Source organism: Pantherophis guttatus, chromosome 4 (genome assembly GCF_059756535.1).
Source record: "Pantherophis guttatus breed Tessera chromosome 4, ASM5975653v1, whole genome shotgun sequence".
In the NCBI taxonomy this organism is placed as follows: Eukaryota; Metazoa; Chordata; class Lepidosauria; order Squamata; family Colubridae; genus Pantherophis; species Pantherophis guttatus.
Genome location: NC_142066.1, coordinates 21601467 through 21620598, shown reverse-complemented (window position 1 = coordinate 21620598; position 19132 = coordinate 21601467). Strand labels below are relative to the sequence as shown.

The following is a 19132-nucleotide window of genomic DNA, read 5'->3' as shown; positions in this document are numbered from 1 at the left end:
TTCTGGAGAACCAGTAGCAGAAATTTTGAATAGTTTGGAGAACTGGCAAATACCACCTCTGGCTGGCCCCAGGGTGGGGTGGGAATGGAGATTTTGCAATATCCTTCCCCTGGAGTGGGAATGGGGATTTTGCAGTATCCTTCCCCTGGAGTGGGGTGGGAATGGAGGCTTTGCAGTATCCTTTCCCCAGGAGTGGGGTGGGAATGGAGATTTTGCAATATCCTTCTACAGGAGTGGGGTGGGAATGGGGATTTTGCAGTATCCTTCCCCTGGAGTGAGATGGGAATGGAGATTTTGCAGTATCCTTCCTCTGGAGTGGGGTAGGAATGGAGACTTTGCAGTATCCTTTCCCTGCCACACCCAACAAGCCATGCCCGGTAGTAAAAAAAATTGAATTCCATCATTACAATCCACATTTCTTTTAGGATCTCAAGGTAGCATGCATAGCATCCCTTCTTTCTTTTCTTCCCACAACCACCATACTCACTAGATTAAGCTAACAAAGCATGATTGACCCAAAGTAACCCAAAGAATTTCCATAGTTAAGGACATTTCAGCTTGGGTTTTTCTGGCCCTTGTCCGTCATTTTAACCATTACACCACTATATCAAACCAACTGCTATGAGTAAATAGTAAAGGAAGGGAGTTACTTCAGTTTGAAAGTTTCCACAAACTATCTACGGCATAGTAGACAAAACCATTAAGGAAGATAACCTTCACAGAGATATACAGTAACCTTTACCTAGGCAAAAGACGTTAAAGCCCAGAACTAGAAGATAAGATACGGAAATGCCTCAGGCAAACACCTCCCTATTTTACTGAACTATTACAAGGAGGAGGAGATAACGCACAATCATATGTCCAAGATTCTATTATTATTATTATCATAGCCAATCTCAATACACAGTAATTTTAGCTTTCCTGTGATTTCCTGGTCTTGTCTATCTCGCGGGGTTGACATAAAGAAATAGGAAGCTAAACTGCACCAGTTTTCCCCCTTAACTTTGTTCTAGATCACGGGTGTCAAACTCGCGGTATCACGTTGCCGTCACGTGACATTTCATGACGTTTTTTCTCATTTGTGGAGCACGCCCACCCCAGGGATGGGTTTCAAAGCCAGTCGCTACCGGTTCGCTTGCTCGCGCAACACTTCTGCGCATATGCAGAAGTGTCTGGGCAGGTGGGCGGAGCCTCCCGCCGCCGCTACCGGTTTGCCCAATCTGGGGTGAACTGGTAGCAACCCACCACTGGCCCGCGTGTGATGCATACAGCCCACAGGCCGCCAGTTTGACACCCCTGTTCTAGATTCTCAGATGATGTATATGACACATTAGGATTGAAGCCCTATGACAGAGATATGTGTTTTTCTCTCTCATCCCTTACTTTCTTCCAGAAGATCTGTGAGGTCAAGTTCCAGGCTGGGTTGGATGGTTCGAAAGGCTTTGAAGTTCTTCCCATTCCGAGGCATCTGAAGGATAAGGCATGAAGGGGCCTGCCAAGAAGAACGGAAGCAATCCGGATGAGATTGGGAGGAAGAATAGATGAGGACTACTGATGGGGCCTCCATTTTTGGACACACAACTCAAAAAAAAAGACACAGATCTCAGGTTTTTCAAATCTTTTTCAGGAAACCATGGAAAAGTACAGGTAGTCCTTGACTTACAACTGTTTGCTTGGTGACCATTCAAAGTTACAATGGCACTGAAAAAAGTGAGTGTCCCAAAGGTGCTTTTTCAAGAGACAACAGGACTTTCCACTTTTTAAATTTATTTAATAACTTTATTTAATTTAATAATTTTATTGTCATTGTACGTATATTACACAGTATAACTATGCAACGAAATTCACTTAACACCCAAAGACCAGGCCCAACACACATAACAATCCCCAAACACACTCCTACCCACCACAAATTCCCCACCCCTAAACCACCCAAACATCCACACAACAGACCAAGTAATGCTGTCCAACAGCTCACTGATGGTGGCCCTTAAGTTCATTGTTGAGTGCAATTATAGCTCTGGGATAAAAGCTACTCAGGAAACGTGTGGTCCGAGTTTTAATTGTTCTGTATCTTCTGCCAGAAGGCAACAGTCCAAAAAGACTGTAAGCAGGATGGGAAGAGTCCCTGAGAATGTTATGCAACTTCCTCAAACAGCCAGATGCGAAGATGTTGTCCAGGGCTTGTAGCTGGAGCCCGATGATATTCTGGGCAGTTTTAATGATTCTCTGTAGAGCTTTTTTGTCCGCTACAGAGCTGCTCCCATACCATGCAAGAATGCCGAATGTCAGGACACTCTCAATGGTGCTGCGATAGTAGGACAGAAGTAGATGCTGAGATAGATTTATCTTCTTGAGCATTCTCAGGAAGTACAGCCTCTTCTGTGCCTTCTTCATAAGCATGTTAGCATTCATAGTCCATGAGAGGTCGTTCGAGATATAAATGCCCAGAAATTTAAAACTACCAACTTTTGACAGTGTTCCGCTTCCCATCCAAGAAGCTTCTTCAGCTCTTCTGAAGCGTCTTTGGAGCTAAAGACACTTCTTGGATGAGAAGCAAAATGTCTTCAAAGAAAAACAAGAAAGTCCATTTGCCTCTTGGAAAAGCACCTTTGGGACACCCATGACTTGGATGACTGAGAATCTCCATTGACGTTTGACTTATGAGTGTTTTTCACACACTTAAGGCCATTGCAATATCCCGAAAGTTCAGATTCTTGACAACTAACTCAGAGTTTTGACGGTTGCAGTGTCCCTGGGTCATGTGATCCACTTTTGTGACCTTCTGACAAGCAAAGTCAATGGGGAAACCAGATTCATTTAGCAACCGTGTCACCAACTTAACAACTGTAGCGATTCACTGAATACCTTTGGCATGAAAGGTCCTAAAATGTTGCAAAATTCACTTAGCAAATGTCTCGCTTAGCATGAGAAATTTTGAACTTAATTGTGGTTGTAAGTTGAGGACTAACCTGTACTCCATACAGTAACTGCCTTGGACAAGATTACTCAAGGCAGTCCGGCTTTAAAAATTAATTTGAGTTAGTTAAGATTTGTTCTCTCCGCAGTGATAAATGTGCTGATAATTTTATATCCCAATCAGCTGTTCCCAGAGGTGAATTTTAGCAACAGGTTCGTTGGTTGTGAACTCTGTGCCTTGCTTTTTTTCCAGCCTCTTAAACCTGTTTCAGAGGCTTTTTCTCTGAAGCTCCGTTTCAGAGGCTGGGTGTGGCTACATTCAGAATATAAGGCGCACCCAGATTTTCACCCTCTTTTTTTTGGGGGGGGGAAGGTATGTTTTATACTCCAAAAATATTTCTTCACATTGTGTTTCTTGGATGAAAGGAGAAAAAAAGCACAATTGCAATTAAAACATAATTTAAAGAATTGGGAATGGCCAGATGAGAAATTACAATTGATTCCATTTTATTTACAGATACAGTTAACTAAAATAGGACTATATTACTTATATTTATATAGTACAACATAATTTTTAAATTACTTTTTTTTTTTTAAAAAAAAATCAATTTTATGTGTTCCAAAAAGGGTCATTCCTTAGCATTTATTTATTTATTTATTTATTTATTTATTATATTTACAATAGCCATAGGCACTTAGACGTATATATCACTTCACAGCCCTCTCTAAGCGGTTCACAGAGTCAGCCTCTTGCCCCCAACAATTTCGGTCCTCATTTTACCGACCTTGGAAGGATGGAAGACTGAGTCAATCTTGAGCCAGTCAGTGAGCAGTGAGTTAGCCTGCAATACTGTAACAGTGACAGTAACAGAGTTGGAAGGGACCTTGGAGGTCATCTAGTCCAATCCCCTGCTCACACAGGAGACCTGTACTAGGGATTTGAACTGCCGAACTGCCGACCTTTCTGATCGACAAGCTCAGTGTCTTAGCCACTGAGCCACCTAGTCAGCCTAGTCAGTACTACATTCCAACCACTGAGCCACCACAACTCTTTGGGAATGAACCAAACCATTTAGTGACTACATGGAGACTTGTTGAAACCTTATCCTGGCCGCTTGGCCCAAAACAGGAACATTTAATTCAGTAGTCTTCGATGTACAACCGTAATTGAGCCCAAATTTCTATTGCTAAGTCAGACAGCGGTTAAGTGAATTTTGTCCCATTTTACAACCTTTCTTGCCCCAGTTGTTAAGTGAATCACTGCAAATTGTTATGCTGGTAACATGGTTGTTAAATGAATCTGGCTTCCCTATTGATGTTGCGTGTCGGAAGGTCACAAAAGGTGATCATGTGACCTCGGGACACTGCAACCATCCTAGATATCAATCAGTTGCCAAGCAACCAAATTTTGATCATGTGACCATGGGGATGCTGCAATGGTCACAAGTGTGGAAAATGGTCGTAAGTTACTTTTTCCAGTGAAGTAACTTTGAACGGTCACTAAACAAACTGTTGTAAGTTGAGGACTACCTGTAGTCAGGATGGTGGCTACAATAATGGAACTAAATTGCTCTGATCGCACAACCACCATCTTGTCAATATATCTGACCTTAGATCAGGTGTGTCAAACTCAAGTTCAGGAGCTGGAGCCAGCCCACAAGGTGGTTAGATCTGGCCTATGGGGCCACCCTGGAAACAGTGAAGGATTGGCCCATGGTGTCTCTGCCAGTGAAAACAGAGCTCGGGAGGGCCGCAAGCAGCCCTCTCAAGCTCCGTTTTCGCTGGCAGACAGTTATAGGAGGCTGTTGCAGCTGAAAAGGGAGTTCGGGAGCCCGTTTTCTCTGGCAAAGTACTCAAGTCACCACAGGCGCCCCCGACATGAGTGATGTCAAGCTGGCCATGCCCACCTTGGCCATGCCCACTCTGCCCCTGAGGCCAAACACAACCCTGATGCGGCCCTTAATGAAATAGAGTTTGACATCCCTGCCTTAGATCAACCTTCTGTACTCTGTGGTCCTTCAAATGTGATATAAGTTGTTTTGCTGAAAACAATATCTGAGGGGATAGGAAGCTCACATCTGCCTATCTTCCTGGTTCTGCATCTCACCTCTGTGAATTTGAGATCCCCGATCACCAGTGATCCCTCCAGAAGCTCTTGAACCGTTGGGACCACATGCGTTGCATGGTCCTCAGTAAATATCTGGTAGAATATGCAGCCATGAGGGTCCTGGCCAGCAGAGCTGGGTTCAAATGGGAGAAAAAGAGAATTAGATTAAGGGGATATTAGTTGGTCTGGAATAAACTGGGAGAAAATGTGTAAATGTAGGAAAATAATGTAAGCAACATGGATTATTTCCTACCATGGATTATTTTATTAAAGTTTCTATCCCTCAGGGTTGCAAAACCATTCTGAGGAGTACAGAGCCTAGCAAAACACAACAATCAAAACAATCAATACTGGAAGTTTTTAAGGTGTTGGATAACCATTTGTCTGAAGTAGTATAGGGTTTCCTACCTAAGCAGGGGGTTGGACTAGAAGACCTCCAAGGTCCCTTCCAACTCTGTTATTCTATTCTATTCTATTCTATTCTATTCTATTCTATTCTATTCTATTCTATTCTATTCTATTCTATTCTATTCTATTCTATTCTATTCTATTCTTCCCTTCCCTTCCATTCCATTCCAAGGCCAAATAGAAATTTAGGGGTGGTTTGTGGTCACAGTAAGTTCATTGCTCTCTATATAACTAAAAAATGTTATATATTATTATCCTGTACCTATTCCAGCTAATCAAGGAATATATATACAAATATCTGTGACTCCCTATTTTAACTTACCTTGGTGTAAAATGGCATGAATATTCAGCAGAGTCACATACATTTTATTTCCAAAATGCCCCATTTTGAGTTTGAAACGGATGAAATGGGGCTGCTCTGTTAATTCCGAATAATTGAAACCACCTCATTTTGAATACAAAACAGACCTCTTTTGCCACCGAACTAAACATTTTTGGGCCCCAAATGGAGCATCTTGAATCTGTGGCAAGTCTGAATTTGAAGTGTTCTGCACACCACAAATATACAGCATGGGACTACAAAATAAAAAGCATCCTTCATCCTTCTCACCGGATCTGAAAGAGGGGTTCCATCTTTAGCACTCGGAACAGCAGGGTGAGGAACTCTTCTGGATCTGTCGAGAGAAAGAAGGCAAAAATGGAGAGGCAATCTTTTCCTGACGACCACCACCCTAGTACGCCCAGTTCAGACAAACCTGCCTTCCCTTGAGCAAAGAAAGGAAAAGTAGAATAGAAATAAAGTAATAAAGGTAAAAGTAAAGGTAAAGGTTGCCCTCGCACATATGTGCTAGTTGTTCCGTTTCAAAGCCGAAGAGCCAGAGCTGTACGAAGACATCTCCGTGGTCATGTGGCCGGCATAACTAAATGCCAAAGATGCACGGAACGCTGTTACCTTCCCATCAAAGGTGGTCCCTATTTTTCTACTTGCATTTTTTAATGTGCTTTCGAACTGCTAGGTTGGCAGAAGCTGGGACAAGTAACGGGAGCTAACTCCATTACGCGGCACTAGGGATTCGAACCGCTGAACTGCCGACCTTCTGATTGACAACCTCAGCGTCTTAGCCACTAAGCTACCACGTCCCTCTAAATAAAGTAATACCCCCTCCCAATGATTCCCCATTTTTCCTTTGAAGCTCAACAACAGTGGGAACCATCTCAGGTAGCAAGAAGATTTCTTCCTATTGCTGAATTGCCCCAACTTTCAGAAGATCATTGAATGATGACAGGTAGATGGAAAGAGGTGTACCCTACTGATGTTCAAGAGAGGATCCCAGAGATGTGTTTGTTATCAGTTTATGACAGGACATAATATTCCACCAAATGAAAAGATATGTCCATATGGTTCTGTATGGTCCAGAATTAATAATATAATAGAGGACTGGACTAGTTTTACACTAACATTATACAGATCTCTCTGCTCTTCACCCCTTCCCTTCCCTTCCCTCCCTTCCCCTTCCCTTCCCCATCTTTCACAATTGCCAAAATGGCTCCTTCACCTTACTATTCAACCCATCCCCTCACACACACATTCAGATGTGCACAGGCCCAAACCTTTTTCTTCACTGGTGAAGCCAGAGGAGTGCCCAGCTGTTTCCAGAACTTTCCGCAAGGCCATGATTTTGGTAGCACACACATAGCCATTCCTATCAAGTGAAAAGAAACAACAACACATACACAGACAAAGTCAGATTACAGATTAACAGATTGGAATGGACCTTGCAGGTCATCTAGCCCAGGCAGGAGACTCTACACCATTTCTGACAAATGGTAGTCCAATCCCTTCTTGAAAGTCTCAAGTGATGAAGCTCCCACAACTTCCGAAGGCAACTTCTGTTCCATTGGTTGATTGCTCTCACTATCGGAAAGTTTCTCCTTATTTCCAGGTTGAATCTCTTCTTGTTCAGTTTCCATCCATCATTTCTTGTCTGGCCTTCAGGTGCTTTAGAAAATAGCTTCACCCCTTCCTCTCTGTGGCAGTCCCTCAAGTATTGGAACACTGCTATCATGTCTCCCCTGGTCCTTCTCTTCACTAGACTAGCCATGTCCAGTTTCTGTAACTATTCTTCATATGTCTTTGTCTCCAGTCCCCTAATCATCTTGGTTGCTCTCTTCTGCACTTTTTCTAGAGTCTCAACATCTTTTTTATAGTGTGGTGACCAAAACTGGATGCAGTACTCCAGGTGAGGTCTTACTAAGGCTTTATAGAGTGGTATTAGTACCTCAAACAAAAGTCACACAAAAGGGTTATAAAGTCACCAGTTTGCTTTTTTCCAGGGATGGCAAGAGATTGATAGGCAAGAAGGAATTGTCAGTCTTTCCATAAAATACATGCATGAGTGGTCCCTCACTTATGGTCATAATGGAGCCACCTCCATGATGGGATTAAATCATGACACGGTTTAAAACAGGGCACCCATGTTAGGGACCCAATTTCATGATCTCTTTTGCATGATCATTAAGCAAATGGCAGGGTCGTTAAGTGAACAATTTACCTGGTTTTGCTAAAAAGAAATCAGAAATAAATGCTAGTTTTCAGCAAAAAAAAAAAAAAAAAACCCTTAAAATGCAGTCATGCGACCACAGGATGCTACAAATAGAGGTAAATATGACGAGCATCTGATAGGTGGTCATGTGATGGCAGGGAGGGTGAACAGCTATCAGAACTTTGGAATTGAGTTGTAAGTACCTCCAGGGAGGTCTGTTGCAACTTCTAATGGTTGCTAAGCAAAGGTTGTAAGTTGAGAACTACCTGTACAAATTAGTGGTGGATCTCATGTTTGGCTAAACTACAATGGCTTGGTTTTGATTTGTCTACCCCTATGGGTTTGCAAACCATACTGAAGCTTGATTTGGAGATAAAACTAAGCCAGAGGAAACAAACTGGCAGGACTAGCCAACACCCTAGATGATATGCTCAAGATCCAGATGGATCTTGACAGAACTGAAGTTGCATAACATTCTCAGAGACTTTTCCCATCCTGCTTACAATCTTTTTGGACTGCTGCCTTCTGGCAGAAGATACAGAACAATTAAACTCGGACCACACGTTTTCTGAATATTTTTTATCCCAGAGCTATAATTGCACTCAACAATGAACTAAAGGGCCACCATCAGTGAGCTGTTGGACAGCATTACTTGGTTTGTTGTGTGGATGTTTGGATGGTTTAGGGGTGGGGAATTTGTGGTGGGTGGGAGTGTATTTGGAGATTGTTATGTGCGTTCGACCTGGTCTTTGGGTGTTAAGTGAATTTTGTTGTATGGGTATACTGTGTATACACGTACAATGACAATAAAGTTATTATTATTATCTAACAAAATGAAATTCAATTTAGAGAAAAGTAAAGTCTTACACTTAGGCAAGAAAAACCAAAAGTATACATACAGACTGGGTGAAACCAGACTTAATAGCAGTAACTGTGTGAGGGAACTTGGAGTCTTAGTGGACAACCAATTAAATATGAGCCAACAGTGTGCAGCGGCAGCCAAAAAAGCCAATGCAATCCTAAATTGCATTAACAGAATGATAGAATCAAAATCAAGTGAGGTAATAATACTATTCTATAAATCCTTAGTAAGACTACACCTAGAGTACTGCTTCCAGTTTTGGTCACCACACAATAAAAAAAGATGTTGAGACTCTAGAAAGAGTGCGAGAAGAGCAACGAAGATGATTAGGGGACTGGAGACTAAAACATACGATGAATGATTGCAAGAACTGGGCATGTCGGGTCTAGTGAAGAGAAGGACCAGGGGAGACATGATAGCAGTCTTCTAATATTTGAAGGGCTGCCCCAGAGAGGAGGGGGTCAAGCTATTTTCCAAAACACCTGAAAGCCAGACAAGGAATAATGGATGGAAACTGAACAAGGAGGGATTCAACCTGGAAACAAGGAGAAATTTTCTGACAGTGAGAGAAATCCACCAATGGAACAGAAGTTGCTTTTAGAAGTTGTGAGAGCTTCATCATTGGAAGCTTCCAAGAAGAGACTGGACTGCCATCTGTCAGAAATGATGTGGCCTACTTGGGCAGAGGGTTGGACTAGATGACCTACCAGGTCCCTTCCAATTCTGTTAATCTGTACCTGTATCTAAATCATATTATGGGATAATGAAGCACAATATTCCAGTCAATGAAAAGAGCCCGAGTGTCTCATAACCCGCAACTAGAGGATTCAGTTCTTCACACAGGCCTTTATTTCTGAAATCTATCAGCCTTGTGAATGTTCCTGTGATTCACCAATTAAAAGCCTGGTGGATCAATGAGCCAAAACCACCTCCTGGAAAATCCCCCAGATTAATTGTCCTAATTATAAGGAAATCTTTCCTTGGTTCTAGATTGCTTCTCTCCTTGACTAGTTTCCATCCATTGCTTCTCATCCTGCCTTCAGGTGCTTTGGAGAACAGGCTGACCCCCTCTTCTTCTTTATGGAAGGCCCTTAAATACTGGAACACTGCTACCTTGTCACCCCTAGTCCTGCTTTTTATTAAATACACAACTGTGTGTTCTGGCTTGCCCAATTATCAAAATTTGTGAAAGGATCCTCCAAAACCTTTTCTTCACTGATGAAGCCCAACGAGAGCGCAAATGTTTCCAAAACATTTCACGAGGCCACAATTACTAATAACAATAGCTACTAGGTATTGTTATGTGCTGGACTTTCAGAATTTACAAGTCTATTTCAGGGAGAATGAGAGACAGACTCAGGATGACTCACCCACTTGGGAAACTACCCCGTCTTGTACTAACCCACCACTGCATTCTCACATCACACAAAAAATGTTTGGCAATCTTAGAAGTTCACAGCTGTTCTCTGGCTTGCTGAATATATATAAATCAAAGAGAGCTGTTGCGGCCCACCAGCAGAGCTGGTGGCAGACTCAGACAGTGAGGAGGTTGAGGAGGAACATGGGCCAGTCCTGGAGCCTGGGGAAGGCTCTGATGAAGGCTCTGCGTCAGAGGCAGAGAGGGGGCCAGGGCCGTCCAACAGTTATCAGCTGCCTTCGGAGTTGGATATCAATGGGGCAGAAGAACAGCTGGAGCCTGTTCCTGATGTGTGCATGCGCAGAACTGCCAGGAGAAAGGAACAGCTAAGGAACAAGGGCCGATTTGGGAGTAAAGCCACAGGTGGACGGTGAATGGCCCCTCCCATAGGGAGTAAAGAGGAGCAAAGGGGAGGGGAGTTTACAGGAGACAATTAGTTCAATTCACTAGAGTGAAGATCTGTTCCCGACTTCTTGTCAAGTAATTGCTGCTACAGTGTGGTGTTTGGAAGATATCGGCCTGGCAGCTCTCCAAGCCTGATAAAGGTCTGTAATTGTGAAATCTCATGAAAGACTGTTTGCCGGGACTTTGCCGGAGAGGAATTTCCCTTTAACCTAAATAAAAGAGGTTTTATCGGGATGAGTTGTCTCCTTCATGATCTTGGGAGGCCTAGGTCAGAACAAGAGCGACTGGGGCTTTTTTCAGATGATAAACCCAAACTCACTTGCGCAAAGGGTTGACAATCTCCGTTCTTAAGAGATCTCGTGTCTCGGTGTAAGATTCCCCATCGTTCTTGTCTGCTGGGCGTAGAAGCATAGAATCCAACACGGAAGTAAAAGAGAACATGCTGTAAGCAGAAGAGAAAAATGGGATCTTCAGAGGTTTTCCCCCAGTTTTAAAGAGCAGCGGAAGGTCTAGTGCAGAGGTGTCAAACTCAAGGCCCGCAGGCTGGATCTGGCCCGTGATGTGGTTGGATCTGGCCCGTGGGGCTGTTCTGGAAAATGTAAGGGGCCGGCCTGTGTTGCTACCCAATACGAAGAGGAAACATACCAGCAGTTTGGGGAGTGGCATCAAGCTGGCCACGCCCACCCAGTCAGCCACTCCCAGTGAGAGGTATCAAACTGACCACACCCAGCCCGTTGGCCACACCCACCCAATCGATCACACCCACCCGGCCCCCCGAGGTCAACCTGATGCGGCCCTCAATGAAATTGAGTTTGACACCCCTGGTCTAGTGGTTACAAACTGGGATAAGGGAAACTGGGGAAAGGAAAAATTGGATAATACAGGTAGGCTTCAACTTATGACCACAACTGAGCACAACATTTTTGTTGATACTGCATTCATATGGTTATACATATTAGTAGGGGAAATCTTGTCTAAATAAGACTCCTAATTGTTCATACTGGACTGATTGACTGGACTACTTACTTAGTCACCCACAGCGACTCTGTGGAAAGAGCTCCACAGTCATGTTACATTGGTCAGCAGGAGGCACCTCGCAGAAGTTATGTAAAGCCCTGAACACTGGAACTTGACATAATGCAACATGTGTATCTTTGTGCTCTGAGACCTTAAGGGAAGGTGGACAGCATACACCCATGATGGCGCAGAGCCCTCTCTGTGGACACACTAGCCTTCCCCCCAGCTCAGCTCCACTGCACATATGTATGCGCCTCCTGCCGGCCAGCTGATTTTCGGGTCTCTGCTGTGCATGCGCTGGGGACGGGGCGTATGTGGGAGAGGCACATGCATATGCACGGGGGTCACGCGTGCATGCATGGGGGGTGGGGGAGCGTGGGGTATGCGGCGCGTCCCCCCCCCCGTGGTCTGTTTTTGGTCCCAGAAGGTTGCAGGGAGGCCTGCTAGGCCCAAAATGGGGTGCACGGAGGTGCAGCAGCACACAACCCCGTGTCCTGTTTTTGGTCCCAGGAGGCTGCACGGAAGCCAGCTAGGCCCAAAACGGGGCATGGAGGGTGCGGTGGGCCCCCCACAGCCACTTTTTGGTCCCAGGAGACTGCAAAGAGGCTAGGCCCAAAAGGGGGCATGGAGGGTGTGTCAGATTCCCCCCACGGCCTGTTTTTGTTCCCAGGAGGCTGCAGGGAGGCCTGCTTGGCCCAAAACGTGCACATACGCAGGGGTGTGGGGAAACTCGGGGGTTCATGCACACATGCACAGGGGGAAGCATTGGGGGAGTTGTGCGCACAAGTGCAGGGGGGGGCATCATGTGCATATTGCATTATGGGTGCCAGCACACAACAACAAAAAGGTTAGCCATCACTGGCATACACCATTTTGATAGCCACCATGGTCAAGTGAAAACTTGAACTTGAGCTTCCCTCATCCAAATCCAAGACCTTAATCACCACACACAATCATGGCTGTCCATATTATTTATCCTTAATCCCATTCTTGTATGAAAAGAAACACCGATCTGCCAATGTTTTCTCCAATTCCCAAGTATTGGTAGGCCTTCTCAGATTCAACTAATTGTAGGTCACAGACATTTCAGGCCCAAAGAGGAAATCAAAACAGGGTCTTGCCAGTTTCAAACAATACACCAGCCTTACCAGAACAAAGTAGCATCGAGGTAGCAAGAGTTGCAATGACCTTGGATCCCCTTCTTCCATCCCGAGAGAAGTTCCAATCCTTGATTGCCCAATGGTGGTGGTGGAGTATCTTCTTCCACCTTGGCACTGGCATAGACCCGAAAGTCTAGGAGAAAAGAACAAAGGATGGAACTAACAGCCATGCCAACACTCTTCTTGCATGATTGCTCCTTCATCCTTTCTAGAAACAAATTCCCAAGATTCCCCATCAGGGCTAACATAGGCTAAAAGAGGATTCCTGTAAGTCCTCTCCCATCTCTCCATTATGATAAAATTGACAGCCCTACACTGGGAATAGTGGGCGAAATAATCAGGGGGGGGTCAGAGAACTTCTCTCTCCAACACAGATGTATACCATGTTTCCCCAAAAATAAGATCCTGTCCTATATTTTTTGAACCCCAAAATAAGCGCTTGGCCTTATTTTTGGGGAGGGCTGATTACCGTTTCCCCAAAAATAAGACATCCCCTGATACTAAGCCCAATTGTGCTTTTGAGCGCATGTGCTAAAATAAGCCCCCCCTGAAAATAAGCCCTCCCCAAAAATAAGCCCTCCCTGAAAATATTTAATGGCACCCTGCCATTTCCTCTAGTTAGAGTTAGGGAGACAGAACTGGAAATCAGGTAAGACAGCAAGAGGTCCTTGCCCCAAAATAATAAGACCTCCCTGAAAATAAGGCCAAGTGCTTATTTTGGGGTTAAAAAAAATATAAGACAGGGTCTTATTTTTGGGGAAACACGGTATTTTGGGGCACGTGGAACAAGACGGGGCTCCTCTTGCCATCTTACCTGATTTCCAGCTCTGTCTCCCTAACCCTAACCAGAGGAAATGGCGGGGACCAACTGAGCATGCATTTAAATATTTTTGGGTAGGGCTTATTTTAGTGCATGCAATTGAACATTTTATCAGGGGATGTCTTATTTTCGGGGAAATACAGTAATAGAGTCTGGATGTTCATCTAAAGCACAATTCAGTACTGGAAACAATCAGATGGGACTTTCCACTTAAAAATAGATCAAAAGTGAAACCAATCAACCAACCAAAAGATCTGTATTAAAATATAAGCAAATAATTATTTCAGTTATTTAGTTTTTCCCTATACACTTCCATTTACCAGATCATTCACTTCAATGGAGGAAAAAAAGAAAGAGGGAGGAGATGAGGATTCAATGAGATGAGGTCCTGTACCACAATCCCTGAGGGAGACTCAATGTAATAACTTAATTCTCCAGCTTATGCTCACTCCCCTATATGACCTACTGCGTTTCTCCAAAAAGAAAACCCACCTTGAAAAGAAGCCCTATCACATTTTTGAGCCCATGCAGTCAAATTAAGCCCCACCCACAAAATTAGCCCTAATTAAGACTCCGCCCACCCCGGGGTGCAGGGGGTGCGGCGAGGCACACAGGTAAAAAATAAGCTAGGATGGGGATGGGGGGGTGGAGCTACCCTACTTAACAGGCCTCACACACCTTGACAACTACCTCATCTTCTTCTGCAGCCACTTCTTCTGTGGCCGCTTGCCACCACTCGCACGCATTGCCTCAGCCTCCATTTCATCTTCAGATGCCTGTCGGAAGGCCTCTGCAGCCGATAACAGAGCTCTGGTATCGACTGCAGATGCCTTCCAGCAGGCATCTGAAAGCGAAATGGAGGCTGGGAAGATGGGTGCAAGTGGCGGCAAGTGGCTGCAGAAGAAGTGGGCCAGCAGAGGGGTCCTGCTGGGTGAGCTGTCAGTGCCACCACCACGAGGTGAGTCAATAATTAGAACCCTCCAAAAAGAAGGCCAAAAGCCAGGTGAAGACCTGGCTTTTCCGGCAGGCCTGGGGCCATTGATCTTGCTACAGCGATCTTGCAAGACCCGGCCATGGAATGGAGTGTATGGGTTTTTAATGTTTTCTTTTAAAAAATTTTTATAGGATGTTGTTCGCATTTTTTTTGCTGTAAGCCGCCCAGAGTCCATAGGGAGTTGGGCGGCATAGAAATGCGACTAATAAATAAATAATTTTTTTTGGGGGGGGGGGGGTCAAAAGAAAATAAGATCCGGCCTTCTTTTTGGAGAAACACGGTAGTTTGAGAGTTACTGATTAACCCAAAGTTTAATCAGTAGTTCCAGAGGAGAATTGATAACACTTGGGAAGTTGCTACAATTCTACATCCTACAGTCCTAGCCAATCCATCCAATAGCTATGGATGGTGGATGCTTTAGTCCGGGAGTCATCAAACTTGTTAACTTTAAGACTTGTGCTTCAAGCCACAGTGGCTGCAGAATTCTGGGAGTTAAAGTCCACAAGTTTCCAAGTTTGGAGACCACTGCTTTAGTCAAATGATTTCTGCAAGACCCCTTTGTTGCTTACTGAGGATAAGAAGAAACTAGTCAATTTCCAATCTTCAGCCCGCTTTGCTTTCAATCTCTCTAAACCAATGGTTCCCAAGCTTGGCAACTTTAAGACCTATCGACTTCAACTCTCAGAATCCCATACCCCAGCATGTGGGCTGGGGAATTCTGAGCGTTGAAATCTATATATCTTACTTATCTCAAAGTTGTTGTGGCTCCGTTACCAGAGCCTGTGTCATTGTCAGGAGAAGACTCTGAGAATGAAGGGGAGGAGTTGGCAAGGCCTCCCTCTCCAGGACCCTCCTCTCTGGCAATGCCTTCGGTGTCCGCCGAAGGGCAAGAAATAGGGCCAGGGCCAAGCACGTCCACGCAGCCACAGATGGACAGTGATGAGGGTAATGAGTCTTGGCTGGACCCACGCCAGCGTCGCAGAGATAAACGCGCGCAACAGAAGAAAGGGCGTGCCCGAGATTAGGCTGAGTCACTGGACCACAGCCCACAGGATATAAAAGGAAGCATGGTGGCCAGTCAAACCTTGTGACGAACAAAGCTGAAAGCTTCCATGCCATTCTGCATTGCTGGACTTTTGCTTTAAGACTGGATTATCTCTGGACTTGATTGTAATTATTGAGCTGCTTTCCTTTGATGTATCAGAAGTGGGGAGAAGTTATCTCTCCTCTTTGTATATAATAAACTCTTGGCAGGCAGCCACTAGGTTGTTGCCAAGTTCCATTATCATAAGGAAAAGGATTTGGTCTGGTTTGGTCTTTAACTCCTGAACGTCTGTTGGTGTGTGTACGTGGGGTTGGGGACAGAACAAAAGTTTGAGAAATGCTGTTTTAACCCATATGGTAGCCAGGAAATCTGAAACCAATTCCCAGAATTCCATTCCCCTGCATAGTGACTAGGAAATTCCAGGAGTTGAACGCCACCTATCTTATTGTTGTCAAGCTTGAGCAACACTGCTGTAAGCCATACCCAGGGAGTTGCATCGCAAAACAGGATTTTCGGGAGTTTGCAAGGTGTCAAAACGTGAGTCAGGATGGCAGTGGCACAGCTTGACAAAGAGGGCTTTGTTTGGTTGGCAGTAGAAATAGCGGATCCCTCTATATTCTCCATCTGTGCATCCTGTTAATAGTGGTTCCTCCTAGGAAAAAGTAAAAAAGAGGTGAGTTTCTACATCTCCAATTGCCCTCAACCTTTTCCCTCTGTCATATGATTTATAACATCTTTCAGTTCTGTTTATTAACATACCTTGACGTTAGTAAACAGAAATTCTGAAATATATTTTAATATTAGTAGCTCGGGTTGGTAGTTAAGCTGTTAGTTTGAGCTCCGAGCTTGGCAATTTGGTTGCAAACGTTTCATCACCATTGAAGACGACATCGTCAGTGCGTTTTGAGTTGTGCTTGTCGGTCAGAACATATCTCATAAAAAAAGGTATTTAAAGACCCGTGTTCTGACCGACAAGCACAACTCAGAACGCCCTGTCGATGTCTCCTCAAATGGCGATGAAATGTTTGCAATCAAATTACCAAACTCAGAGCGCAAACCAACAGTCTAGAAATTCTGAAGTTTAGCAACAGAATTTCTGTTCCCAATTATGATCATAAGTGGAGGACTACTTCAAAAGAACATCTTGTTGACCTAAAGTGGAAAGGAGGATTCAGAATACCCTACGTTCATAATATGTTAAAATATGCCAGTGTTTCTCAAACTTATCCGTTTGAAGATGTATGGACTTCTCCAACCAGCAAGCGATCAGCATGATTTCAAGTTTCCAAGATTGAGAAACACTATGTTATTATTCTCTAGTGGAATGGCCATAATAGGGCTGATTTTGATTTAGTGATGTATTTTGATTAGAATCAAGGAATTAGCATCTAACACATCTGGGAAATAACCTTCTGAAGGTGATGTGGAATCACTGCATATCAGGGGTGAAATCTACTTACCTTCCGAACCAGTTCGGAAGTGTGCACGCGCGTCACATGCGTGCTAGGACCCTCTGTGCATGCGCAAACCCTTCTGCACATGCGCAGAGGGCAAAAAACACATGATGACCGGGCGAGTGGGAAGAGCCTCGTGCTGTCATTGCTACTGGTTCTCCGAACCACCAGCTGCCATTGCTACCAGTTCAGTTGAACCAGTCCGAACCGGGAGCATTTCACCCCTGCTGCATATCTACAGAAAGCTAGACTAGTAAGAATAAAATATGCAAATGTGCCTCTTCTTATCTATGGAGATTCTCAACCATCCTGATCATGGTAGTCCCAAAGGTGTTTTTTCAACAGGCAAACTGGGCTTTCTTGGTTTTTTTCTTTGAAACGTTTCACTTCTCATCCAAGAAACTTCTTGGATGAGAAGTGAAATGTTTTCAAGGGAAAAAACAAGAAAGTCCAGTTGCATTTTGGAAAAGCACCTTTGGGTGGGCCTCTTCTCCCATTTTTTTCCTCTCACCAGCTCCAAGCCAGCAACTGTCTCATCTGCATCTGGTAGGTCTCCAATCCAACGTATCACACCATAGATGGGTGGATTATAAACCTCCACCACGGAATTGATCTCCAAGAGATGGTGGTCATATTCTCTGCTGTCCTGGTCCTCCTCGGCTCCTTCTGCCTCACTTTTCTTCTTCTTCCTCTCAAAAACTTGCGCTATTTCTTCCTTCAGGTCCTCGAAATTTGACAAAGGAGCTAAAGGAAGTGAGTTCTGGGATAAACACTCCTTCATCGGTGGAGGATATCTGATGGAGGAAGGGGATGGGCAGTCTTCATATTCATCGGAGGTAGGGGTGGAGGAGTTGCTGTTCAGGACTTCTTGACTTTTATCAACTTGTTCTTGAATTAGACCGGGAGGGGAGGGGGGAGAGAACATTAGATATTTTAACCATAATCTCATGCAGGTGGTCCTCGAGATATGACCACAATTGAGCCCAAAATTTATGTCGCTTAAGTGAAACATTCTTTAAGTGGTTTCGCCCCATTTTACAACTTTTCTTGCCACAGTTCTTAAGTGAACCACTGCATTTGTTAAGTCAGTAACATGGTTGTTAAGTGACTCTGGATCAGGGTTGGCTGCTGGGGGTTTGCAGGGGTTTGGGAGAACCTCTAGCTAAGATTCTGTGCAGTTCGGAGAACTCTAAAATCCCACTCCTGGCTGACCCCGCCCCACCCCCTCCCCCTCCCAGGAATCCCCAAGCAGCCAGTTTTGGATGCAGGTAAGTGCAGGGCACGTACAGAGGCTCGGGGAGGGCAAACAATGGGCCTACCAGAAGTTTCGGAAGGCCAGAAAGGGCCTCCGGAGCCTGGGGAAGCAGTTTTCGGCCTCCCGGAGTCTCAAGGAAAGCCTCTGGAGCCCAGGGAGGGCAAAAATATCCCCCCACCCCACCGTGGTGCAGGCAGCTGACTAGGCCATGCCCATCTAGCAACCGAGCAGAGAACCCCTTCCTAAAATTTTTGAAGCCCACCCCTGCTCTGAATTTCCCATTGACTTTGCTCGTCAGAAGGTCTCAAAAGGCAATTGCGTGACCCCAGGATACTGCAACTGTCATAAATATGAACCAGTTGCCAAGCACCTGAATTTTGATCATGTGACCATGGGGGGGTGCTACCACTGTTGTGTGAAAAACAGCCATAAGTCACTTTTTCACAGTGCCGTTGTCACTTTGAATGGTCACTAAATGAACTGTTGTAAGTAGAGGAATACCTGTACTTTTAAGAGAGTGTAATGCATTTGGTGTTCAATTATTCCCAATGTGCAATTGGGATCTTGGACACACCGTTTATCGTTATAACAATCTGAATTAAAATGAAAAAAACTCAACAATTCCAGAGCAAAGTTTCTAACTTTTAAAACTTTGCTGTAGCTAATAAAATCTCAGAAAGAAAAGGATGTGTGAAAGCCCACTTGGTTATTTAACCTACTCTATTT

General features: G+C 44.5%; 1 protein-coding gene across 1 annotated transcript in view; it reads right to left on the bottom strand.

Annotated features, from left to right (window-relative positions):
• Window positions 1-19132, bottom strand: part of LOC117662240 (ubiquitin carboxyl-terminal hydrolase CYLD-like) — a 36736-nt gene that overhangs the window by 7104 nt on the left and 10500 nt on the right. The window contains exons 5-12 of the mRNA XM_034411558.3: window positions 17663-18039; window positions 16181-16349; window positions 12827-12971; window positions 10981-11103; window positions 7046-7137; window positions 6045-6108; window positions 5027-5159; window positions 1384-1492 (exon numbers count right to left, since the gene is read on the bottom strand). Coding sequence (XP_034267449.1) covers window positions 1384-1492; window positions 5027-5159; window positions 6045-6108; window positions 7046-7137; window positions 10981-11103; window positions 12827-12971; window positions 16181-16349; window positions 17663-18039 — 1212 coding nt within the window. The remainder of the gene's footprint in view (window positions 1-1383; window positions 1493-5026; window positions 5160-6044; window positions 6109-7045; window positions 7138-10980; window positions 11104-12826; window positions 12972-16180; window positions 16350-17662; window positions 18040-19132) is intronic.